The 26,676-nt window shown below is 40.3% G+C and overlaps 1 protein-coding gene across 3 annotated transcripts in view; it reads right to left on the bottom strand.

Annotated features, from left to right (window-relative positions):
* Nucleotides 1-26,220, bottom strand: part of TXNRD1 (thioredoxin reductase 1) — a 47,457-nt gene extending 21,237 nt beyond the window's left edge. The window contains exons 1-7 of one of the 3 annotated variants that reach the window (XM_039383248.1): nt 25,958-26,220; nt 24,295-24,416; nt 21,106-21,169; nt 6,377-6,483; nt 4,129-4,251; nt 328-400; nt 94-213 (exon numbers count right to left, since the gene is read on the bottom strand). In XM_039383248.1, the coding sequence (XP_039239182.1) occupies nt 94-213; nt 328-400; nt 4,129-4,221 (286 nt within the window). In that variant the 5' untranslated portion in view covers nt 4,222-4,251; nt 6,377-6,483; nt 21,106-21,169; nt 24,295-24,416; nt 25,958-26,220. Of the gene's footprint in view, nt 1-93; nt 214-327; nt 401-4,128; nt 4,252-6,376; nt 6,484-17,147; nt 17,253-21,105; nt 21,170-24,294; nt 24,417-25,957 lie in introns of those variants that run through there. The other 2 variants (XM_027715131.2, XM_039383249.1) reach the window with 2 other exon arrangements.
* Between the last annotated feature and the right edge of the window lie 456 nt (nt 26,221-26,676).

Here is a 26,676-nt window from a genome sequence, read left to right as displayed (position 1 = left end):
AGACATGCTTTAGTGCAACAAGCACTTGATTGTGAGAACAACCTCAGGATTTTTGGTGCAAATGACAAAAATTAATAAAGTGTCCTTCTTTACCTTCTTCTGTAAACTGCCATCCAAATTTGCGTGAATCTTGCAAGGCTTGTCCAAGTAAAGCAGCCTGGTGCATCAATTTTTTAGGTATACAGCCCACATTTACACATGTTCCTCCAAGACCTGAGAGAAAGGAACAGAATATGGTTTTCACATCAGTGTGGCAGATCTGAAAGATGAGAGTTAGAGTCTGAATAAAGCACCTTTATAACAGGTTTGCAATGAAAGGAAATTTACCCCATGAGCTTCCCTGAGGTGTGGGCTTGACAAAGTCCAGTACCATCACCTTCTTTTCATATTTGGCAGCCTCCTGCAAAACAAATTATATAAGACCCACATCTAAATATTAGAGGTTAAATTTGGAGTACATGATAACATCATGCATTGCTGAAAAGCTTTGTGACTTTTAATTAAGTTACAATGAACGATTTGCAAGGGAACAGACAGACAGTCATTAACCTTCTGAATTCATCTGTGCATTCAGCAGGAAAAAGAAGATAAAAGGGAAAAAAAAGAAAGGCATTCATCCTGCTACACTACAGCATGGTACCAGCTGATACACAGAAGATTCTGGGAGTCCACTCTCCTCTTCTCTTTTCCATCCTGTCAGTTTGTTCAGACTATTTCCCAACATGCCCATTTACTTTTAACATACTTAACGAATTCCTAATTAATCCAGTTTTCCCTTCAAAGATGGTTTCTCCAACATTTGTTTGAAACCACATCACACAATGACATAAGCAGTCACACGGCCAAGCATGAAAACTGTGCTTAATTCAAATTCTTTTCTTGTAGGAGAAGGGAACACTAGATTTTGAGCACAGTCTGTAGTTGTCAGGCTCAGCTCTTGTTCTTTTGGGTGACGTGACCTGCAGCAAGCTGACTTCACTGTCAGGATGAACAAAGATAAACCCAATGAGGAATGACTTAGGAGCTAGAGCTGTTTAGTCTGCAAAAAAGGAGGCTCAGGGGGAACCTTATTGCTCCCTACAACTACCTCAAAGGAGGTTGTGGTGAGGTGGGGGTCAGCCTCTTCCTCCAGGCAACTAGTGACAGGACAAGGGGAAACGACCTCAAGTTGCACCAAGGGAGGTTCAGGTTGGATATCAGGAAACATTTCTTCACTGAAAGAGTGGTTAAGCATTCAACAGAAGTGGAGTCATAATCCCTGGAAGTGTTCAAAAAATGAGCAGACATGGTGCTTGGTGGTTTGGTTTGTGGGTATGGTGGTACTCAGACAAAGGCTGGACTTGATGATCTTGGAGGTCTTTTCCAAACTTAATGTTTCTACAATTCTATATTTCCCCTGAGAGGTTTCATTAGCAAATCTATAATCAATGACTGTAAATGACACTGAGAACTGAAATTTCTATACTGATTCCATTGCTTCCTTCATGCTTTTTAAGAAAAAGGTAAAAATCCACAGCAAAAACTGCTACCACGGAGAAACACATAAGTAAGCCCTGTGTAGCTGAGAAATAACAATGACAGACTCCCCCCATGAGATGTAGCAACATAACTTTGCTACTTGGAGTAACCACAACTGTGCAGCATCACATGATGAGTTCTTAGAAATGTAAGCAATAACAACTATAGGCACAGGGTATTACTCAAAGGCCTTGGGTTTTATTTGGGAGGAGCTGGACAGTCTTCAGCCTTATGTTACCAGTAATACTTGTTAAACCAAATAGTTGACAATAAGAATTTCAATTTTAAATGTATCGTGCTTCATGCAAAATGCAAATGATAATTCAAACAACGCAGTCTGTAGACACCTTTGGAAAATACTGAGGTAATGGATTTCCACTTCCAATAAAGATCTAGGTTGTCCAAGAAGCTAATTTCTATCCGTTAGCAGTACCTCTGAGAAGGTTCCTCAGGAAGGTGCTTAGGGACTGAGATGTGTCATTAAAGCTCCTCTACAATGACAACTCTTAAACACCACTCAAAACAGCTTTACTAGTGTTAACTAAGTAGAAGGCATGGATTCCCAAGCTCACACTCAGCTGTATACTCATGTAATACAGCAGAGCATTCCACTGCTACTTCAGCAGAGATCACAAACAGATAAAACCACTTCTGCAGAGTGATGTGCACAGCCACAAAACCTGCCCTGTAGGCTTCCAAACCCTGCTGGGCTCAGTGCAGTGCCCCACAAACACAGCAAGGCTGGAGGTGTTCTGTGTGAACTGACAGTAGGGGCCTGGCACCTTGGTCTGAATCTGCAGTTGGGTTGCACAAAGTCAACTTGGCAGCGTTTGCACTCACTGTGGAGACGTGCCTCCAAATTAACAAGCTCTGAGCACAATATAGAGAGGAAGATGTGCACACAAAGCTGCATGTGTCGTAGTGAAAGGCACACATTTAGCCAATCTAGTTAAACTACTGCAAACGTGATTGTAGATATCTGGAACTTGGTTTAAGAGCTGTGTAGTTGGGGATTTTTTCTGTTTTGTTTTGGGTTTTTTTAAAGCTTTTTTTTAAAAAGCTGTTTTTAAATTTTTTAAAGGTTTTTTTTCAACTTCATGAAACTGATATGAAATACACTTTACTACTGATAACTACTGATGACTTCATTGATCTACCATCTTCTGCTCTACTCTACAATCATTTGAAAACACTAAGAATCAATATACACTGACTTGAAGGAATAAGGCAATTTATCTTCCCAGCTGCCATGTTTTCTGTCACGCAACTGAAAAATGATGCAACAAACATCACTGCTGTAGCTTCACAACATAGCATATGTATACAACAAAGCAGCCAGTCTCCTTATGGAAACTTCAACAGATGGCTTTTTATTACTAAAAACTGTTTTTGCATTACTGCAAGTTCCATTTTACTCTTGTTACTCTCTTCTGTTCATCCTCATCCTCTGAAAACCAGTGTTTGCTTCTCTTTGTGATTCTCAGAATTTTTGTAGATCTTACTTTCAATCCTATGCCATGACAATAGTGCCTCTATTGACAGGAAAGCAGTAAATTACCAAAATAAGTTACGGATGTACAATCCACAACTCAGCCCTGTACAATTCCATTACAACAGAAGTACTTCAAAGGGACCAAGGTTCAGTGTGAATCCAATGTCATGCTGAAATATTTTCTCCTTATTTTCTTTCACTCTTAAATGACCTCTCCACTTTCTGAGAACAAAAGAGATCCCTTCTGTTTAGAGGAATAATCCAGCTCCAGGTCTTGCGCAACAAAACACTTTTATTTCTGTGAATTCTCAATTCACTTATAAATAGTTAATCTTACCAAAGCCAGAAGAATCCAAATGTGCCTGACTACTGATGTGAAGGAGAGCTACTGGCCTACATTAAATTTCAGCAAGTTTCAAATATTTGGGATAATGACAATTCTAAGAGCTGGTATATTTTGTACCACTGTGGATTCTTTTAATTAATTGTAGATATGCCTCTAAAAGCAATATCCTCAACACACCCCATAATTTATCTGGCTACAGGCAGGAAACACCACAGCCTAGAAATGAAGAGCTGTATTGGGTCAACCCACCACCACAAGGGCAAGACCCTAACTCTGCCTAAGTCTAGGCAAAATCTCCATTTATGCAACTATATAAGCTCACAAACCACAAAATCTCTTCCATTTTCAAGACTTAAAAAAAGATACACAACTATTTCTGAAGAGGCAGTATTTTTATATAAAACTAGATGCCTCCTGATGTTAATTTTAAATAATTTTAAAAACCTTTTCATTTATGAGTTAGGTTTTAATTCAACTACTAAAAAACACGATTAAGGTATCTACCTGCTGTTTTCCAGCAGCATTATCTCCCATTAGTGGGAACCAAGTTTCATTCTACTAGGGAGTGTACCATGAGATTTTTATGTTTTTCTTCTTCAGAACAAAAAGAAAAGAACATTGTATATCTGGCACTAACCTCAAAACAAATATCACTGATCAGGCAGAAATGTTATGCCCCCACAGTGTCTTAAAGATACCCAAATCCAAGATGCTGAGGATGTCACCCACTTACTTACAAGGAAAATAAGAATCTGTATTTTCCCTCTCATACCTTGGCAGCTGCCAGACCACCTGAGCCTCCACCAATGACAATGAGATCATAGTCATAGGAATCTGGCACCGGCGCGAGCCCGTTCATTTCCATCGCTTTCTGAGGCTTATCTTCCTTATGTGTCTGAACAGAGGAAAAAAAAGTATTAGGGAATATTGAAACATTACTGCAGCATTCAAAAATTAGTATTTTCAGCAGCAAATATTGTGATAAGAGAACATAATTGCATCTGAATTCTCTGAGCTCTGCTTGTAATTAGCTTTTTTTAATTTCAAGTTCTTAATCCATCCTTGAATAGCTCAGTACCTGTTAAATACTGAACTATGAATTTTCTTGTTTGTTGGAGCCCAGAGTTTCCTTGCAGAGCTTAGTTTTCCATGAAAATACAACCACAGTGCCTCCTCATACTGCACTCCAGGATGAGATACATAACTGCTGACATAAGCTTTCCATTAATTTATTTTATTCTTTTCATCTGCCCTGGACTTTCCTAATTAGTATTTTTCCCCTCCTCTTGCATATATTAGTAGGAAAATACAACAACCCTATACAACATTGCAACAATCCACAGTAATTCCCAGCCTTGCCAACAGAATGAACAGAACTGAATTAAGAAAAAAATTTCTGAAAACTACATTTTTGTAACATGTATGTATATATTATTGCTCCAGTTTAGCGCTTTAACTTCGGCATCAAAAGGATCAAGTATGGCCACTATGGTTTCACAAGAGATTTTTTTTTTATCATAACTACTACCACAGAAAAACAATCCATAAATCCTAAAATGCATTTTGACAGCTGTATGCCACAAAGATCATAGCACTCTCTTTCTAAAATGAGCCTTTGTACTTAATTCATGATGCTGCAGATTATCAGGGCTTCAAACCTTCATGTCTTTGGAGTTGCTGAGAAAATCCTCAAATGACTCTCGAATCCAGGACAAGATTGGGATTGACTCAGCTGATGTAAATCAGTATCAACAAAAGTCATGGAAAAACTTTAAAGACCAAAAATTAAGAAACCCATGCTTTGTCACTTTATGAATCTGCTCACTTTTATTCAAGTGTTTCCATGCGCCTGACTAGATAGGACTTGATTCAGTACTACTGGAATAGTAGTGGCAAATCAAAGGAAAGAAAAAAGCCCAGAGAAGTTTCCCTTTTCTTTTCATTTTAATTTCATTTTGCATTAAGCAGCCCTTTGTACTCAAACCATTCTACTGTCACCTTTCTCTGAGGTTTCATTAGTCCCTCTCTATAACTATGTCTACTCTACTGATGGCTGCCAGCAGAGATATCACTGACAAAAGTACCCTATCCCTCAGAAAAATTACACAGCAATGTCAGCAGAAATTCAGGCTGTGCATCTGCCTGTAGAAAGTTAGATTTTAATAGTATTTCATAAGCCTGTTAACAGTAGAAACAAAACCTAGAAACCACCTGTGGCTGCTGTGAAGGCAACCAAAAACACCTCGTTCTTTTTCCTCCTCTCTGCAATCCCAACATTCACCCCTAACACTAAATGTACTTTGCACCCGCTTCCCTTATTACTATTTTTCTAACACAGCCACTAGCCAGGCTCAAACTTCCTACTGCAATCAGAGTAACAGTGGAAAAGGGGCATATATTGTATTATGATATGCAGCTTCACTTTATTTCTATTTAAGGATGTAAAACTAGAGAAAGGGTGCCATTCTTTACCAAAGCACAACTTCTTGTTTCCTTAGTGGCAACGGGATGGTGTGAAGCCTAAGGGCGGACTAACTCCTACACAGTCATCAAACCCAGCTACCAAGAACGGTATCTTTATGATGCATGCAAAGAAACCACAAAAACTACTCATGAAATTTGATTAGATCACTGCTTATATAATGCTACTTTTGAAAAATGCTTTATGTTTTCACATGGATTAAAAATCTTCAGCTTTTATTCCATCCTGTTTGGTTCATCTTTCATTACTTCTTCACAATAATTCTGTATGAAAACATACTAAAAGCTGAGATCAGACAAAGTAGATTACAACCTCCCTCTGAAGCCACCTCCTAGAACCTCGCTCCAAAGCAGCCAGGATCTTGACAAGCTCTATGTCCCATTTACCAGGGGAACTTGTTCATGACCATGATCCATCCTGGGAACGGATCTCCTCCATTCTTCTTCCATGAACTGCAATTTTTACAAGAAAGCCTACATGCTGATTACTTTTCAATGGCAAAACTAAATTACAGACTTTAAAATGTATCTCCCCCTACCTTTAAAGTTTTCTCATGATCTCCTATCGGCTTCTCCTGTACAAAAACTGGCCGTGAAGTTTCTGCTGCTACTTCGCGCTGCCCTTCTCGCAGCTTTGGGGCTCCCTCTGTGAAATAAAGAGTAAAATAACGTATTGTCTGGAGAGACGTCCTTTATGAAGGCTGTGCTCCTCCAGGGAAATTGTCTGGGGGAGTGGCCTGGCAGCCTCATTGCTTCCTCATCAGCGGCATGCCTGTCCCAGGGCAGCGTTTCCTAAGGCGGCCGATGAGTCATTTGCAACGTTAGGATGACTTGCTATATTTTTCTCTTGAATAAAATCCCATATGAGAGTTGGCTGAGATTTCAGTGCTTTTTGCCAATCTAACAATATGCTTGTAACAAAGCAAGGAAATCATGTTTGCTGTGGCTAAGCCTGAAACTTCAGTCTTAAGGGAAAATTATGATTTTCAGCTTTCTTGCCCAGAAAGTGACATTCTTATTCTGATGTGCTCTTTTTCTTTTTTTTTTTTTTTTTTTAAGAATTTACTATTTTAAACTGAATTACAGGTTCTTATCTTTCTCCTGCAATTAGTTGTCTGGAAACTTCTTTCAGTTTGAAGTATTGATATAATTGGTTTTTTCCATGCAATTTCTTCCCCCCACCCCCCAGTAATTTCTGACACATGGCACTGCTCAGACTATGAAATCCTCTAAATAAACATATTCCAAAGTCTGAAAAAGATCAGCTTGCCCACTGGTCATAACTGATTTTAAATATATATATATCCTATTTAAAGTTTAAGCATATTAGTGAAAAGGAAAAAAATAACATATTTACACATGGTGAAACTTTATTTGATGTGGCATCAAAAAACACAACAAGGGAAAATGTAATACTTGATTGGAATCCATTATTAGCTCTACCTTCCTGCACAGAACTGAGTTATGTTAAGCTTAATTTCCAATAAATGGGTCAGTACACACTTGTTTGTACTTAATCACACACTTTGCACTGCACAACCAGCATTAATTAGCAAACCCTGACACGTGCCCATACTTAGAAAAACAGCCATACTGAATGCTATGTATACATTCCTTGGGCACTGAGCCCACAAACCTGAAAAGCATTCACACACAGAGACACAAACGAAAAAAGGCAGTCATTGAAAACTGGTTTATAACCTTGTCATCTCTGATTTCTTCTCTGAAACTTGGTGATAGAATTCCTTTATCTCACAAAGGAATTGGGAACATTACTTTGCTGATGGTGGTAAAGGGATTTAAGGATCAGAATTGTTATGTAATAGTTAATAGTAATATTAGTGATGGATAATACTTTTCCTTTTCTAGTTGGGGAACATACAAATGTAAAAAGACAAAAGCAAGAACACAGGTTTTGAACAGCCTTCACAAAGAATAACTTCACAAACTTCACAAGGGATAATTTTTTGCTTCAATATATTATCAAATTACAATTCAGTGTATATCTGAAGCAACTGAAGGAATACTTTATTCTTACAACAAGTTTGAACAACCTCAGGAATGTTCACCTAAAACCGTATCTTCAATGAGATAAAAATCTAGTCATTAGACAACACAGGCATTTATATAAACATCTCTAATTATTTTCAGGTAGATCTGTGCCAGAGGTGCAAAGCTTTAGCAATAGCCCCAAAACCCAAAGGCAACCATAACCTCTGGCAGAGACTCTGTATGTTGGCTGCCTCTGCTGCTGGGGGCCTCTCCCTTGTTGGTTTGGGCAACCTGCCACAGGCAGGATGACAAAGCAGAAAGTGCTCTGTGCGTCACCTGCTTGTTCTCCATAAAATTCCATCCTTTAACAGCAGTTACAATAACCTATGGTCCTTGTGAATCAATACTTTCAAAAAATGAATCAGCGGACACCTTTTGCAGAGTGAGACTGATAAGGGGAACCTGAATCACGGATCTGCTCTGGATAACTCTCAGAGATATAGTGGTGAGGATGAGAAGGACTCTCTTTTGAAGTATCAGTGTTACTTCAGCAAGTTTGTAGCAACTCACAGCAACTAAAGAAAGATCCAGTGAGGCTCTTGCCCAGTGCTACCACCATCTTTGTTTTTTGTTAGTCCCAGTCTAGATGGTGGCTGTTGAGTGCTACCTACCTTATGACCCTCCAAGTGCTTCTTCATGTGTGAATTGATCTCACAAATCAATACTATCAAATGGGACAAGTCTATTCTCTTTCACCACACTGTTTTTTTCTTCTTGCTGTCTGCATACTTGGCACCAGCCCTGGCAGACATCAGACCTTTGCATGAGCTAAATCAACTCACTAACCCAGGAGAAAATTAACCCAGGAGAAGAAAAGTTGTGGACAGTTTCCCACCAGTCCAACAAGCTCAGCCGGCCCAGGGAAGGATCCCCTAAGCACCACAGCTGGTGCCAGGCAGAAGGCATATCTGTACAGATTGGCAGGGACGAAGAGGGGGCAGCAACATTTCCCTCACTGGTAGCAGCAAAACTGCCAGTTTTGCTCAGTGGCTTGTTGAACCAGAAAAAAACCCAACCTTTTAAGCCTCACTTCTCAAGCAGAGGGGAAAAAAACACAGTCAAGCAACTATGGTATTTTTAATCCATATCCTTCCTTATTGGGAGTGAGCTTCCACACAAACCAAAGTCCTTCCTGGTACTGAGACCTCTGAACTTTTGACTGTTGGTTGTGTAATCTCATAAGCAGAACTGCTGCAGGATAAGAACCACCTTATTCTGCAGAAGTGTACAACCAGGGATCCCATGGGCTGCTGAGGCACGATGTGGAGACTCATGGAAAGCACTCATGCTTCAACTACTCACTGTGAAGATCTGGAAGTGGCACTTCAAGGCAAAAGTCTTCACTTATTTACCTAGATTTTCTGTATCACACAGAAGAACATTATCAAAAAGAATAAACTTCACATTTTTGACAAACTATAATTTTAAAAATAGCTGCCCCTACTCCAATAGTTCAGAAGATGACTTTAAATTTGTAATGTTTCCAAATAAGCATGTAACTCGCTTTACAGCCCTTTCTTCAGGCATCTGAGAAGTACAGGTCATTTCATACAACGATGAACATTTACCTTATGTCCAAGTGAACCTTTTAGGTTGAGAAATTTTCAGGTTTTCCCTCTTCTAGGTTTGCTCATCTCCACACTGTCAACACAGGTCACTACCTCCTCCTTTGCGTAACCTCGAACATTTGGTATTGGTGGGAACAGAGCCATTACATCATTCAGATGACAAGGGGAAAAACAACAAGCCTTTAAAATACACACCTCCAGCCTGGATCATATCACAAATCCACACTGACAGGATGCCTTGCAATCAGCTGATCTGACAAAACTGAAAAAAAGTTGAAGCCTAGGGCTTTGCTGGCATGCACGTCTTTTGCTTTACCTATTAAACTGCCTTTATCTCATACACGAGTTTTCTCACATTCACACTTCCGATTCTCTCTCCCATCCCACCAGGGAGGAGGGAGTGAGCAGCTGTGTGGGGCTGAGCTGCCAGTTGGGCTTAAATTACGACATTCTCAAATCCGAAACCGAGCAAGCTTCGAGACTGACAAGCAAAAGAGTAAAGTGCATTTTCCTAAGAAATCAGAAGTTCTTCGAACTGTTTTTGCTTATATTTATTCAGTGTGTTGCTGCAAAGTCCTTTAATTTTAATTGTATTCTTGTTAATATGCTTTTCATATCTAAAGGCTTAAAACTTCTCCCATTTAAATAACAGATAGGTTGGATGGGATCATGATCAAGGCATAATGTGGAATAACTGAACTTTCCATCTACTTGAAGCAGGGAGTCTACTTTGTCACAGATTTCTGTTAGCAGAATCCTGACTGTAGTACACAGTATTACTCCAAAACACCCATCTCTTTCTTCAAAACATAAATTCTTTCTTCACCACAACTATTTGAGTATAAAAGGCCTTTAAAATAATTTCCATAAAGTAGCAAAACATGTAGATACAAACTTTCTTTTGGGAGCTTGGTAACCTAAGTGTTCAGTTCCCTAAGGTGGAGCAGAAAAAATCCTCATCATTCTCAGCAAAATAAATGCAGTTAACATATGAAAAAGGCAGAAAATGGCAGAAAGCTTAACAGCACTGTTTTCTCAAAGGACAATAAAAATCTACTGAGAACTGTTAATCTAATCTCTACAGAGCAGGGCAGGAATTACAAAACCAAGACAAGCCAAAGAAGAAATACTGACAGAGGAATGACGAATGCCAGATAAAACAAAATACTAACTTTCAAGTGACATCTATCTGAGGGCCTGATTCAAAGCTCTCTATATACAACAGAAAAGTTCCCACTCAAACAAAGCCCTTAAATGACAAAATTCACCATTTTCAGCTCAGTTTTCTAATGAACATCTGGGGACTGACTCAGCAACATCATCCAATCTGCTTTTCACTCAAGATAGGTCAGCATTGTGTTTTGAAGGCTGTAATCCACCACCTTTGAAAGCCCAGAAGAATGTGAAGAGCTGTTAACCCAAGGCAAGAAACTCAACACTAAAATACCTATTTGTCAGCCTCTAACAACCAACCACTCAAGTTCATACCTGTCACATCCTGATAGTCTGCAAAAGGGCTTCTGAAACTGGTTTCAGTTCCTAGTTCCTAGCAGAAGTAGTAATTTCCTCCTTCCAGGCATTTGTTTTTCTTTTGCTTTTTTAAGTATCCATGTGATATGAAAAAGTACTTTACTTCACTGATTTCAACAGTTCAGTTGTACTCTTTGTTTTTTCATGAAAAGCCCTGGAAGACATGTTTCTGCTATAATAAGTTTGGAACTTTAAACCCCACTCCAACAAGACCTGGGCTTTCTCACAGACTTTCTCAGTAGTGCTCTCTGACACCAAAGTCCTGAGCAGTATCAGACAGTGGGTACTTGCCCTTGAAAGTCTTCAGCCATTCCTCATTTCTTATGTAATTGTTTACAGCAAACCATACAGGAATTAGCCAGGTTGCTCTAATTAGCACGAACAGGGATGTTTTCTGTGAGCATAACATCACATGCTGGTCTCACGTATTTCTAGAACATCTCCAATACAAACTCTGTTAGCTCTAACAGAACAAGCTATATAAATTTAAAAATGGTAAATTTCAGATTATGTCTTCCTCAGTAAAAGAAAAGCAATCCTAAATTAATTATGTATTTTTGACCACTTCCATCTTCCACTTTATTTCATTGTGAACTAAATTAACTAGGCTTTGAAAAACTTAAGATAAAGCTTCTCTGCCCCTGGAACTGTGCTAAAAGCTACATCATCTCATTTAATGATTTATATGCAATCATTATGGAAAATATAACCTTATAATACTGGTAATTTTAATATGGATTTTTGTCTATTCCCTTCAAAAGTCACTGTTGCTTTTGGATTTACCCATATTAGTATAAAGCTTTGTCTAATCCAAATCAAAGCAAAGGAAGCTGATTTCTGGTATGACTACCTGTAGGTGTATCATGCTCACAGTGCCATCCATACTGGCTCACTCTTTATTTGAGATGACCTGAAAAAGCTGAACTTCCTGACTTTTCTTCTTGAAATTCCAATGTGTGGCCAACACAAACCTGTGGTTCCCACAAACTGTGATTAATACTCTCATGCTACCCTTTTTTTTTTCCTGGTCAGTAAATAAATAACTCTCTGACAGGAGGAGGAAGCATCACCAGCCACACTTATTCAAGAGTGGTACCTGAGGCACAGAGAGGTAAAACAATACTCAGCAGGGCTGGAACAGGATCTCCCAGGTGCCGGTGCCATTCATTATCCCTACTGCCCCCAGCCATGCCTTTATTGTCTCTACCACAACTAAAGCCATTTAATTCAACCCCACACACCTCTTTGTAATCAAGCTTGCATTTGAGTCATGGAGAACATAAAAAATATGGTGGAAAACAGCTCACACAAAATCAGGTTAATTGTCAAAAGAGCCAGTATTAAAAGTGAACATTGTTAAAGGAAAAAAAGTTATTTGTAGGTGATGTCCCAGAAAGGGCATGTAGTTTAAGGAGGTACTATACTATACCATGGATAGTACTTAGATATTTGGCTCAAGAAACTGTGATTTTTTTTCTTTTTTAATAGGTGGGGGAAAGAAACCCCACTTATTGCAATTCAGAGTAATCAAAGTTTTTTGTCTCTGAAAAACAAAAGGACTTGGGTGGAACAATTTAATCCTTCTTGTAGCAGCCCAGCAAGCAGTGACACAGCATTTCTGTGAGGTGAGTGAAGCAGCACAGTCTAACAGGTCACTGCCCTGCAAACTCTCTTGCCAACTAAGTGATATGACATAACCAATCTGATGCACACAGGCTCTAACAAAGCTCTGGCTGGAAACGGTTGTGAAAGGTGGGTGTAAAACAACAAACACGTTACACTCGTAAGCCAGAATTACAGAGACGTGCTTGCTTTGTGTCAGGCTGTGCATACAGCGGAGGAGATAAGGAAGTGGAGAGTTTCCTTCTCACTCTACTGGGGATGCAAGGCCAGGACGCAGGTGAGGTGACCATGTCAAACAGCACTTTCTTCCCCGAGCAGCTGACTCGACAAGCAAAACAGGCAACTTCACTAGAACAGAAGATTAAATGAGACGCTATCTCGGTTCACTATGCAAAACCAGTTCATTAGCAGATTCTTAAGAAAAGCTAGGACTAGACTAACCTACCATTATTTTCTATGGAAATAAAAGTATTTGCATGCTTTACGTACTTCCTCCCTTTGCATTTATATCTCTTTTATGCAAATGAAAGTGCTGGGTCAGATAGGGTTGTAAGAGCCAAAAAATTACAGGAGGTCACACAACTCGACAGGGTTTACTATAAATGAGTCCAACTACATACTCAATAGTATAAGGCACAAAGGGTACAGATAGAAAAGGCAATATGCTAAGAAAAGCAACAGCTGTGAGCTTTTTGGAAGAAAAATAGAGGGTAAAACCAAACCAAAGATAAGGAAAAAGAGATGCCATCAAATATAATCGAGTTCTGTGATGAAGACTTACAATGTGACACCACATTCAAAATGGAAGGCACTGAAAAGTAGGAATGAGGAAAAAATAACCAAGTACTTGAAAAAAATGAGTCAAGATACTACAAACTGGAAGGCAGTTGCATTGCAACAGGTAGGTATCAAAAATAGGCAAGACATTGAAGATAGAACATTCTCAGGAGATAGCAGTGATAAAGAAAAAGGATAATGAGTTACCAATTTGGCATAATGTGCATGATTCTATCTGGTATTTGATTTGTTTTCTACAGGCACAATCCAAACAATAACAAGACACCCTACCAAAGGGTGTCCAAGATGAGCTTAATGAAGGAACAACTTTCAGATAGGAACAAGTGGTAGAGTTTTGAAAATAGAGAAACCATAAAAAAGGACTGGAAAAAAGAAGACAAGTACCATACATTGTTGAGGGCCAAGCACTGTTTCCGTTCACAGTGGAAATCAAGGGGGTGGCATAACTATTAACAAGGGCAGAGGAAGTACCTGGGCATTAAGCCACATTAAGCATTTGAGTCTACTCTACTCTTCTCCATAAAGAGTTCTATGACACATCTGTTATTGTTACCTGAGCAGCTCACATGTAAATTATATGGTCAAGGCATTTCCAGGAAATACTGCAAAAGTAAAAATATTTGGGGCCTCATTACTCAGACACTCACCACATGTAAATGTTAATGCAACTTAATCACTGTTGGTGTTGTACTCCAGCACAGAACTAGGACCACCAAAGTGGATCCCCTGTTATTCCATCTCACAGTTATGCTGCATTCAGGGGCTCTCAGATTAGCACTAGCAATGAGGAACAATTAATTTAACACTACTTTATTAAATCCCTTTGCAGAATCCAGCCCAAATTTCATTCCACGTCTACTGTAACTTTCCAGGCCCACCAGCAAGCATGTGTTGTGTCCTGAGTGCCCAGTCCTAAAAGAAGCTGAGCAACTTCAACTTATGTCAAAGTCAAACTGAACTGAAACACAGCTGCTCACAAAATTCAAACTAGCATGAGGGTCTGGGAGAGAAAAAGCAGCACTTGAGGCTATGCCAAGGTACAATCCAACAGAAACAAACAATATATTTTATAAAGCAAAAGCTGCAATTCAGGCTACCTTAATTCTGAGATGTGTAAGTTTAGACCCTTATTGTATAGCTCTGAATTTTATCCTTAATTCTTTCTGCAGTAAAATGCCTGTTTATAATACAGAAAGCTAAAAAGATGTGGAGACAACAAAAAAATCAGGAAAAGCACTCTCTTCTGAGTTATTTCCAATTTTCATACCTTTATATCCACAAAATGCCATAAACACTGCACGTGTAAAACTCAATTGATGAAGTAAACTGAATGGTATTTGAAGATTGAGAATAACCTTTTTGAAAGCACAAGCTAAGGACAAGAGAATGTATTTAATAGTTAGTTACCTTATGCAAACCATATATAAGCACTTTATCTTAACATTTTTACTTTTTCCTGTGCTAGTCACCATTTTTCTTGCCAGATTTGCTCACTGCCAGTTTCCCACTGTTTATTTTTTTAAACATCTTTAGATCTTACAGTGAATTAATAACTAAATTTATTATTGCCATTGAAAAAATGATGGAAGGGTGGGAAAAAATCCAGAGAGCCATTAAGAAATTCTTACAGCTACCAATGTCCCAATTTCATCCTCCTACAACACACATAAGTTTAGATATATTTTGTCCATAAGTTTAGATATATTTTGTCCAAGGGATGTATGGAGATATTAAAACACTACTGCCTGTTATGACTAACTATAGAAAGGGGTTAATTTTAGATTGCTTGTGTTTTAGAGTCAAACAATGAGTAATTAGCTTATTTGAATTATGTTTCCGTTTTAAAGTAAATTATTCACATTTCTGTTATTTTTTTTTGTTTTAATCTTCTATTTAACCTCTTCAACAGCACCCACAACTTCCCTCATCTCTTGTCCTTGGTAGACATTAAAAATTTTGACGTGTTCCTTTGGGAAATGGATGTTGGGTTTCAGATAATAATCTACTTGTGTGCAACTATCCCAGAAGCAAAGCTGCCTTCATGCTGAAATATAAACCTTGATGTCACATTTTAAACCAGCCTTCCTGGAGAATTACTTTAAGATGCTGCCAGAGTTGTAGAACAGGCAGCAGAAAGTCTTAAATCGAAAAACCTAAGATACAGCAGAGCATATAAGCCAAAGCACAAACAATATGTTCTTTTAAGTCATTTACCCTAAATGAGTCAGCTTCACAAGGCTGAAAAAGCTTGTTAAGATGCAGGCTTCATTTCTGCGTTTGTGTCAGCAGATATATTGTTGGCTAGAGGAACCAGGTTTGGGTATAACTCCACAGCAGTTTACTCTGTCCCAGGCTCTGTGCTACCACACCTGCATAGCTTTCAGTATCTGATTTAAAACTAAACTGGGTATTTCTAAATCATAACATGGTAGTGGCAGCATTAGGTAAGGGAACTGTTGAGGGTTAACCCTAACTGGTATCAGGTCACTGCACTGTTCTGAAAGTACAAGGGCAACCGGACTTTCCTGACAGTGGTTTGAGAGTTTCCTTTTTTTTCCTAGTCCTTCTTCTTAGGATCAAGGAACACCCAGTGCTTCCAATGCCAGGCTTTTGACTCAGACTGGAGGATTTTGTGTTGGTATAATTGAAAGATACTAAGCAATATTGAGCCATAACAATAAGCCTATCTCCAGAGTTTTAACTGCTATAAACCCCATCTTTGTATTTGCCAGCTCCTGCTGTGCCTTACGCAAATTCTTCTGCACAGGCATCTTTATTCTTTGTTTGCCAAGTATCTGACAATTTCCATATGCATAATAAGACTTAAAATATTATATAATACCTTAAAACTCCCGAGGTGTTTTAGTGTCAATGTTCTCAAATCATTACACATCTTTAAAAACAGTCCCCTTTCCCAAGGATGTGGTGGAGCTGAAAAAACTCCTTCAGTAGTAGATGCTCAATGAAGTACTACATCCTAAGAGTGCTTTTTCATTTAAGCAGAACTGCTGTTCAGTGCCAGATGTAAGCATCGGTTCATTTTCAGGCATTCATTACATCAAGCCCATTATTTTTCTTCTTTCATCAGATTTTTATAGACCCAGTGAGAGCACGGTAAATGCTATGTCCAAGGAGGATCTCAGGGTGAAATTCTGACTCACAAGAGGGACAAATCAGACAGCTGAAACACAAATTTCCCCAATGCTGTCGTGCGAACATGCCTCAGTCCTGGTAGACAGAAAACATCTCCATGGACCAGAGGGTCATTAGCTCCCGTCTAACTCCAGGTCCCCAGCACAGGCTCCCTTCAGGTCACGGTGTGTGCTAGAGACCGTCACCCAGCACTGTTGCCCGCACTCCCCAGGGCCAGGGTCCTGCTCCCTACATATTTCGAGGGCCGGGGCCCCGCTCCCTGCATCCCCCCGAGCTCCCGTGAGCGGGACAATGGCACAGCCTGCCCAGCCCCGCTGGCCTCAATAAAGCCAGCCAAGAGACAGCCAGGCTGTGTTTGGGCACAGGTAACCAGCACCGGCGGTCGGACCGCGGTCACTCCTGCTAAAGGCACAGCAAAGTTGTTCTACAGCGGAGGGAGGGGGCAGCAAGAGAGGGAACCCTCCCGGGTGTTTCTCCGGGAAGCTGGAGCCAGTTTCTCTACCCGCCCGCCCCCCCGTCCAGCCGCGCCTGGAGCCCTCCAGGTGCGAGGCGCTGACAGGCAGGTGCCCCCCGCCCGCCCGCCTACCTGCCGGGCGCCGCCGCTCCGGGGGCGCGCCGCCGGGCGCCTGCCGCACCGCCTGGCTCTTCCGCAGAGCGTTGCCCATGGCGCGGGTCGGATGGGATGGGATGGAATGGGCCGGGCCGGGCCGGGCCGGGATCGGGTCCCCGCGCAGCTCCGCGGCCGCCCCCCCGCCCCGGCAGCGCCCCCTGGCGGCCGCGCCGCCCCGGCCCGGCCCCGTCGCGATGGCGACGGACGCGCCGGAGCCAGCCCGGGGCTGTGGCGCCCCCTGGCGGCGGGATGGGCTCTCCCCGGAGCTCTCCCTCCTGTGCGATGCTGGCGACAGGCGGGCACTCAGGACGTGCTTCAGGAACGGGGTTTTTTCCCCACACTTGATGGTTCATGTTAAGAAACATATGTATAGAAAAAACACTCTAACTGAACCGTTAACTGTGTGAGGCACGAAGCCTGAGGAGGCTTATCGTGCTCTCTTGTCTGGGTTCAGGACATAATTTGTCACCATTGTCTCACAGGGCTGCCGAGGCTGCAGCCCCATCGTAGTGGCTTTCAAGTGAATTGGCAAGAGGAGAGCCTGCCAAGGATTTCTGGCATCGGCCGAGAAGCTGGACAGGGCAAGATGAAAGCTGTGACCCTGTAAACCACCACCAAACTTGCACACAAATATCTGCTGTTATTGTTGGTCCACTTTGAGCTTTCTTCGCTATCAGTCCAATTTGAGCTTTTTTCACTCTTCGTATGAAAAGAAGCACGTGACTTGTTACACCAAACACAGCAACTTATCTGATCGGCATTCAAATACTGACATTTGTTTTAAAAGATTTAAAAGGATGCAAAACCAATCATCAGTGGTGTTGTTCAATGGATCTTCTTAGTTGCTGGGCTAATTGACTGCTGGGCTCTCTATTTCAGATTGACTGCTGGGCTCTGGGGCTGAGCAAACCTGAAGGATGCTGTGATGCAACACACGGCAATGAAATGAATGCTATAGACTGAGGAGCTCTTAGTATCAGTGACCATTGAGTTGCTCTGTCGTCCTGCGTAAGTCCTAAGAGTCCCCCAGTGTAAAATGTAAACATCACATCTATTTATCCTATAACCTTCCAGAGTTGTGATTATCTTTCAGTGCAGGACTCCAATCATGTCAGCTCTCAGTACTCTGCTACAAGAGTAATAGTGAACGACAACAAAGGGAAAAAAGAGAACAGAATAGTAACTTTGAATCTTGATGTTTAAGAGGCATTGCCTCCCCGTCCTCAGCTTTTCTGCACAGAACACTTAATCAATTCCTATTTGTATTCCTGTATTACTCTTCTACTCTGCAGTGATATCTCCAGTGTCAGCTGGGGTTTCAAATACCAAAAACCACACAACTATACTTACGACTGTTAAGTGGAAAAAAGTCTCTGAACTTACTGTGGGAATGACCACTATGATTTTAGAAATTATGTCTTCAATATAGATCTCTATAGCAACAAAAATTATTATGATAATGAGGATAATAACTGTTATGGGCATTCAGGAATTATTACAGCTTCAAAAACATAGTTATTAAAATAATTTGCTGAACAAGCTTAGAGAAGGAACTCTATTCCACCAAACCTCATCTCAATATTTTCGTTAAATGAGAACTACCAGCTGGCAATTCAGCCAATTTGAGAAAAAAAATCAAATTTAAAAAACCACCTTGGAGTGCTGTTCCTCATTCACGGTGTTTCATTTTGCTTATTCTTTTGCAATTATGTTCTAACCATATTTCCTTTTATTAAGAAAAGAAAAAGGTCTTACATTGCTGTGGTGAAGATCCACTGAAGTAATGGTAAAAATGAAGTTCTACATTTGAGATGTTTTGTAAGTTTGAAAACCAGTGCATCAAAAAATCAGAATTATCCAAGGTCACTTATAACCAAGGAGTCTCGCTGCAGAACAGAATCTTGATGCTGTTGATCTTGACCCAAACACTAGCACACATTTTCACCTCTTTACCCCACTCCTCTTAATCGGTTGCTTCCTGCAGTGTTACTCTAACACAAGTTGTTACAACCTTCTCACAAACACTTCCCTCAGGCCATTCAAAGTACAGCTGGAGAATTAATGTTCCTTAACTCTTATTTTAGTCAGACTATTACTGATCTTGGACTCATAACTCCTCTTTGTTGTTTTCCACAGGCTTCATGCTTTCTCCTGAATCACAGGTTGTGATCAACTCCAAGGACCAATTAAACTTTTTTTTTTGGGTGATTTATTATTGTGTCAGATCATAATTTCTCCAGTTTTACCTACTTCTTTACATCCTTCTCCACAGAGGCCTATTGTTTGCTCTCTCAGTGTTCTCCAAATTAAATCTTTTTTTCTGGCCACATTCAAAAAGTATCTGCCCTCTTTCTATTTAAATTTTGCCTAGAAATTACACTTTTTATGAGGCTTAAGAAAAGTTGAGTACATTCATTTATCTTTTAAATTATTCTTAGTTGACTGAACTACACATATACATGAGGTCCTGTGCTGGACCCCTGAAATGTAAGCAGAATATGATGATAAGAATAATGGAAAGTGGAAGGAAGAGGATGGAAGAAAAATGCAGTATATTCCAGTTATTAATAATGTGATCTGATGCCTTGTCCACATGTTACACATATTTTTGTCCGTCTTTGTCTTTTTCTCACTATTTAGACTCTTTGGGAGAGAGACTGTATCTTCCTTCCTCTTTAGAAAACACTTGATATTTAAATTTCTGCTGCTGTCCTCCTCATAAATAATCTTCGTGCTGTCCTTTTCCAGTCATAAGGACACGCACTGGAGAGCAGTCTTCAGGAGCATACAGGTGAAGGGCACTCTGTAGTATCTCCCTGACACAGATACCAATTCAAACCCCTCTTGAGGGTCAGAGGTAAGTCTGTCTACTGAAGTCACCAGGAGACTGAAGCCCTCTTTCAGTTTGGTACCAAATCTTTGGGTGGTGCCAAGCAATAGGACAAGACAAAATGGGCAGAAACTGATGCACAGGAAGTTCCACCTGAACATGAGGAAAACTTTACTGTGTAGGTGACCGCGCACTGGAACAGATTGCCCAGAAAGGTTGTGGAAATACTGTTGAAAATATTCAAGTACACAATCCTGTGCCATGTGCTCCAGGATGACCCTGTGTGAGCAAGGAGGTGTGACCAGATGATCCACTGTGGTCCTTCCAACCTGCCCCATTCTGTGATTGTGTGGGTTTGTCTGTTTTTCTGTTAGTTCTACCTACACGAAAATTTAGTGCAGATCTTCAGAACTGCTTTGTTAAGAAGCAGGACAGCAAGGACTGTCTCATTAGAAATATCTGTGCTGAAAATCTGTCATGTACATCCTGTTTTCAGTATTGGACTATTATAAGGCATAGACTGCATGAACTGCCAGTGCTGGGATTAAGAGATTGCCCATGATAAATTCAACTAATGCATAAAAAGTCCATAAGATACTGGAAGGACTAATAAAAATAGTAATTACATTAAGATAGTCACTGATAATGTTCTTCACAAAGATGAAATATAAGGTGTTTTGCTCTGTCTTGAAATCTCGATAAAGACATTTTATAGCAAATGTATTTGGTGCTTGATTGCTACTGAAGAATCTGTGACAGAGCTGTGATTATCTAAACAGTGCATCAATGGGACCAATCCCTCAGTCGTTTCTGAGATAATTGATTCCCAGTTCCCTGTGACTATTATAAGAGTGATCATTAAAATAATATTAGAATTTCTGTTCCCACAAAGATTTCTGTATATTCTTTCTATATATAAACTGGGAGGAAGGCTGTCTCAGTAAATGAAGAGCCCACAGTGCCACCTTCTTATAAAGGACAATATTCTCGGTGCTGAATGCAAAATCACCTAAATATTAGCTGACACAGTCCTTGCATTTTCAGAATATTAATGTAATTGAAATACCACTGGTCATTTTTTCAAGCTTAGATTCATTTTCTTACCTTAGATCAGTCACCTCAACATTTGGCCTCTTGTACAAGCTCTGGATCTGAGCTCCTTCTGTAGCTGACAGAGAAAGACAGGCATGTTCAGATGGTAACTCATCCTTCTGGAGCCAGGTACTTCTAAAGAGTGAGCCTCTCCCTAGTCCTAACTTTGGACAAATTCAAGTGAGAAGAATTCCAGTTTTCATGTTTAAATTGACAGAAGAAATCTATGTCTCTGCCTACACTGCAAATGCGATACTGTCAGTCAGTATGTTAGTGACAGTGAAGGGGCACTGCTAAGATCTCACCTGTGTGACAGATTCTAGGGGGAAAATTTTGGTTTTGTGATGCTGATGACACAATGGTAATGTACACAGACCTTTGAATCAGTGCAGTTTGGGATCCCATGTCTACAGGAAGAAAACTACAAACACTCCCAATTGCCACAGTCCCTGGAAACCTCTGATTCTTCTAGGAAAGTCCTGAATTCCTACATTCACGCTGTCCTAGTTTTGGCTGCGATTGAGTTAATTTTCTCCCTAGTAGCTGGCACAGTGTTGTGTTTTGGATTTAGTATGAGAATAATGTTGATAACACACTGATGTTTTAGTTCTTGCTAAGTGGTGTTTACTCTAAATCAAGGACTTTTCATCTACTCATGCTCTGCCAGGAAGCAGGTGCACAAGAAGCTGGGGAAGCACACAGCCAGGACAGCTGATCTGAACTTGCCGAATGGATAATCCATACCATAGAATGTTATGTTCAGAAAACAAACTGAGGGGAGTTGTCCAGAAGCTGCTGATTGCTGTTTGGGGACAGGCTGGGCATGAGTCAGTGGGTGGTGAGCAACTGTGCCATGCATCACTTGTTTTTCTTGAGTTCTAGTCTTCTCTCTCTTTTTTTCTACTACTACTACTACTAGTAGTAGTAGTAATACCATGGTATTTTATTTTAATCATTAAACTGCTATTATCTCAATCCATGAGGTTTACTTTTTTGTTGTGATTCTCCTCCCTGCTGAGGTGGGGCGAGTGAGCGAGCAGCTGTGTGGTACTTGCTGGCTGGGGTTAAACCATGACACGTGCCAAGCAAAAAGAAGAGATCAACCTATTATCTATTTTGCAAATCAGCCATATGGACACAGTGTGAGAATATGGGCTTTATAAAGATAAATTTTCATGATACAGAGCAAAATCTAGTTCTGTAGCCCTCCAGAGTCCGTACTCCCTAAGTCCACTATGTCAGGGCCAACAGCCTCTGGGTTTTTGTAACTCTAACTTTGCCATCGGAACTGGACTGAGCAAAAGCCCACACTTTCCATCTTCATCTGAGCTGCCTTTTGAGCTCCCTCTGCAGTACCCAAAACAGAGACGTAATGGAAGCCAGAATCCCCACCCCTGGGAGATGTAGGGTTTCACTGCATAACCATTAAGCAGCTTGTCCTCTTGCACAGTAGAATTAAATAAGGCATCTTTCACCATACTTGTTCTACTAAGAAATTTCAATCCCACATGTAGCTGATAACAGGGAGAAAATCCAAAAAATATCCATAGAATGCAGTTGAATGCCAATGATATCAAACAAACCCACGTGAATGACACTTGGGAAATTTGTGATAAATTTAGCTACAAAAAAATAAAGTTTTACCAGAGCTACTTAGCCCTTCCATTTTATACTTTATATTACTTGTCATAAGGTTTGAAAAAGCTAAATGGTTTCATCCTTTGCTATTTAAATTGAGAATTGATTTTTTTTCTCCTGTGTTTTCAAAAGAGCCAAAACCAATGCAAATGGTTTTATCCAGGAGGCTGTAATGGCACAGTTGCAAAGCAAGTCCTTCTCAGATTGCATCTCAAAACTCTGTCATTGCTCTGCTGAAAACAAAGCAGAGGAGATATTGTTATAGTTTTACCTCCACCTGTTGCTGTATTACTCATAGACACGTTAGAGGCTTCTGTCAAAATCTCTTCTAGTCCTTCAAATGGTTCTGTCCGGACCAACATCTCGAACGTGTACTTTGAAGTTCTCTGTTGCTCTTGTGGAATGTTTATATTTGATGTTTGAGACATGTTTTAACATATAAATTACCTGATTACAAGTCAGTTCTGCTCCAGGTACCTTTCAAAGGGATTGCTGCCAGCCACATTTAACCCCACCAGGTTGAGATTAACTAGGACAGCTACACTTCCAGCGATATATTTATATTGACTTGCTTAACTACCTGTTCCTGTGGTAAAAGCAATAAGTTGGTTTTCCTTTTCTCTAAAGGAACAAGACTTAGGCATTTATGCACCAGCTACGTGCCTTACCTCCCCCCAGTAATTTTCAAAATGTTGGTCAATTTTAATCAGATTTACTTAGTGGAATATGTCTCAACATGCTACATTTCTGTGCATCCTGTGAAAGAAAGGCTAGAATTTAAGTAGTAGTGAGGAAAAGGCTCAAAAATGAGTTCAGTTCTTCTAAGGGATTGCTTATAGGAGCTCGGTCTCAAGAAGCTGTCAGGAAGTGGCCTCACTTGTCATTTCTTTCCTCTTACCTCTCTTGCTTTCCCAGTATCTAAGCCATTCACAGTTCAGCTCAAGGTAGGAAAGTGATACTGCTACTGATTCAGCAGATGGGGAATGGAGGCACAATATAATTAAAATTCAGACTTTCACAGGTATTTAAACACCTCTCTGTTGAAATCTGATGGCTTGGATTTACAGTCCTTTGCCCAAAGTCATACAAGAAGCATGTGGTAGACCTGGGAAATGAATCCAAGCTTGCACCTCACTCTTTGGACCATACTTTCTAAATGGGATGTAGTAATTTCAGAATTGCACCTGCCCAGCCCCCTCTTTGGCTGGGTACCAGTCTGCTGTGAATAAACACATCCTTTGGCCCTCATGGTGTGGGTGTTAAAGCTGACTACTCTTATAGGTCTGCCTCTCAGGTGCACTGTCACAGTGCAGGCCCTGTTCATGACTCCCCTTCACAGCTCTGGGGTGGCACAATACGAAGGTCACCTGAGCAACCGCTTCCTTCCAAGGGTAGCAGGAATTTTAGTGCTAAAGGGGGAATACTATCTAAAAGGAAGGCACACTTACGTAGCTGAAGAATTTTTCAACACCACAGAAAGATAGTGATCCTTGGAAAAATAAAAATATCTTGAAATTGATTTAATTCCATCTGGTCTCATCCTACTGTGACTTGGTTAATTACCTGTAGATAATTTCTTCTGGATTTCTGCATTCAGTCTTTTTCACATAGCATTGCTTGGCTCTGTAGAAGCTTTCAAGTATTTTTTAATTAGGATTGTCTAATATAAATAAGAATTCCATAATCTAAAAAAAAAAAACAACAGGGATGATAACAAGCATTAGAAAGACCACTATCAAGAATGAATATAAGATCCTGAAGCACCATGGAGTTCATAGTTTTAGGACAGACCTATTTCCAATCTGTTACACTAAGAATTTCACAGTTTTGAGAACTTTGGAGAATGTTAGAAGAATAACACACACACACACACACACATCCACTGCTATTTCTACAAAAATTGTAATTTCTCATTTCAAACACATACTTTTCCAAATCACAGAGGCCAGAGCACAAGGAAGGCACATTCTGAAGCAAGCTGATATATCTGTTCTTGTTTAAAGAAGCATACTTGCTCACCTTTGACAGCTTTCTTAGCTAACATCTACTAAATAGAACAGAAGATATCTGAAGATTTTCATTTCCTTACTGAAAATTTCAGACACAAAATGACAGCCTCAGGAAATAGGTCACGACCTCATGAAATATGGAATTTGAGAATTTACTTAGGATAGGAATAAAACAATAATCCAATTAAAGAATGAGTGATAAATGTGTGACAGAAACTGTTACTTATGGAGGAACACAAAATAAAATGTATGTGAAGGGAAATCCTGGCTTGGACTCCCTGGCCCCAGCTGGCTGAGAAGTTTAACCACTGTCTCCAATAACAGTGAACGCTTGTTCCTACTGTGCTGTCCTAAAGAAAAGCACTGAGTAAAACAAGTGGATAAGTAGTTTTTCCATCAAAACAACATTGATAAATGTCAGCAAAAACAGCATGGGAGAAACAATATTTTTGTTTCAAGTTTGAAAGATTTGAGGGCCGTGTTATCAAGGAGATTCAAAATATCGACTAGTGGCTCGAAAAAAGGGCATTGTCTACTCTGAGCCCTGAAGAACCTGCACACTGGTCAGTGTTCATCTTTCTACTCACTTGTGAAATTCTGAGCTGACATGACAGAATTCATCCAAAGATCTTAAGACTCCACAGTAAGATGAATAGCATTGTCATGGTATTGCATTTAGTGAGCAAAAGCTATAAAATAGATAAAGGGGAAAATACATTCCCCAAGGCCCCAAACTTAGTGTTCTTGCATTACTTGACATCTTCTGGCCATTTAAAAAAAAATAACTTATTACTGCTTATGGTACCCAGGAGGCAGAATCAAGCTGCATAATAGCATTTGCAGTAAAAACCTGTGGCCATGAAAAATTCTTCTCACTTGATGTTTCAGTTTAAACTCAAAACTCAAAAATCTGAATACATGGACGATGAGTGTATGTATCTAAATCTTTGTGATATACCAAAACATATGAAACTAATGTTGTTACGTGAAACCATGTGGAAGTGTGTAAACTTTATTGAGTTTCTCTTGGTTTAAATCCCAATACCAGAAGAAAGCAAGGAAAGGAGTGTACTGTATTTATCAGAGGAGGATGCTAGCAGAGGTTATTGTGAAACACAAGTTTCACACTAGTTTAGTTAAAATACTTAAGAATCTCATGTAATGAAGAACGACTACAGGTTATGAAGAACTGCACAAAACAAAAATATTCTTGTTACCTCTGTTGTGGAGATTGCGCGTACATGTGTTGATGGCAGATGTGTGGAATGTCTTTGGCTGCCTTCACCTAGAAGGAAAATCCTTCTTTCCAATTCTGGTAAATTGGCAGGACTGGTGGATTATGAAGTGTTTCATATAAATATTTCATAAGAGAGGTTTATAAATCTCAGTGGAGAAGTCAGTCCAACTATCATCTTCACTCAGCAGCCCGTATTTCTTCAGAACAAAGCTTAAAAGCAGAAGGAAAACGTGCTCTTTAGGCCCTATATCACCAGAGGGAAATGATCTTTTCAGGTCTACAGTGAGATTTTACTTCTGTAGAGGGAAGGAGTAACACAGACCCACAGATCCCTCCCCAAGGTTCTGTCCCACCAAATGCCTTGTTGGGCCGGGATCCCAGGAGCCATCTTTCTCCTTCATCGACCTACTCCTCTTCATCAGCTTCTGATGAAGGCTGTGCAAAATGTAGGAAGTCACTGGGGGATGTAACCTGTTCTCCTCTCAACTGATGAAGCTTGGAATAGAGCTGAGAAACCTCTATAAAAACCTTGTCTGCCCCGGTAACAGCAGGCACTGTCCACTGAGGTGATGAGGGGTGAGGACAGGGACAAGGTGAGCAGGACATTGCCTGGAAGGGCACTCTTTCCCCTGGTGCCCACCTCCCAGGGCATTGAGGATGACTGGGGGACTGGAGCATCTCTCTTACAAGGAAAGGCTG

The sequence above is a fragment of the Pipra filicauda genome, unplaced genomic scaffold, assembly GCF_003945595.2.
Source record: "Pipra filicauda isolate LSUMZ 115617 unplaced genomic scaffold, ASM394559v2 scaffold2_size9829703_pilon, whole genome shotgun sequence".
Lineage (NCBI taxonomy): Eukaryota > Metazoa > Chordata > Aves > Passeriformes > Pipridae > Pipra > Pipra filicauda.
Note: the sequence above shows the minus strand (reverse complement) of the source record. Positions and strands in the feature narration are given on the sequence as shown.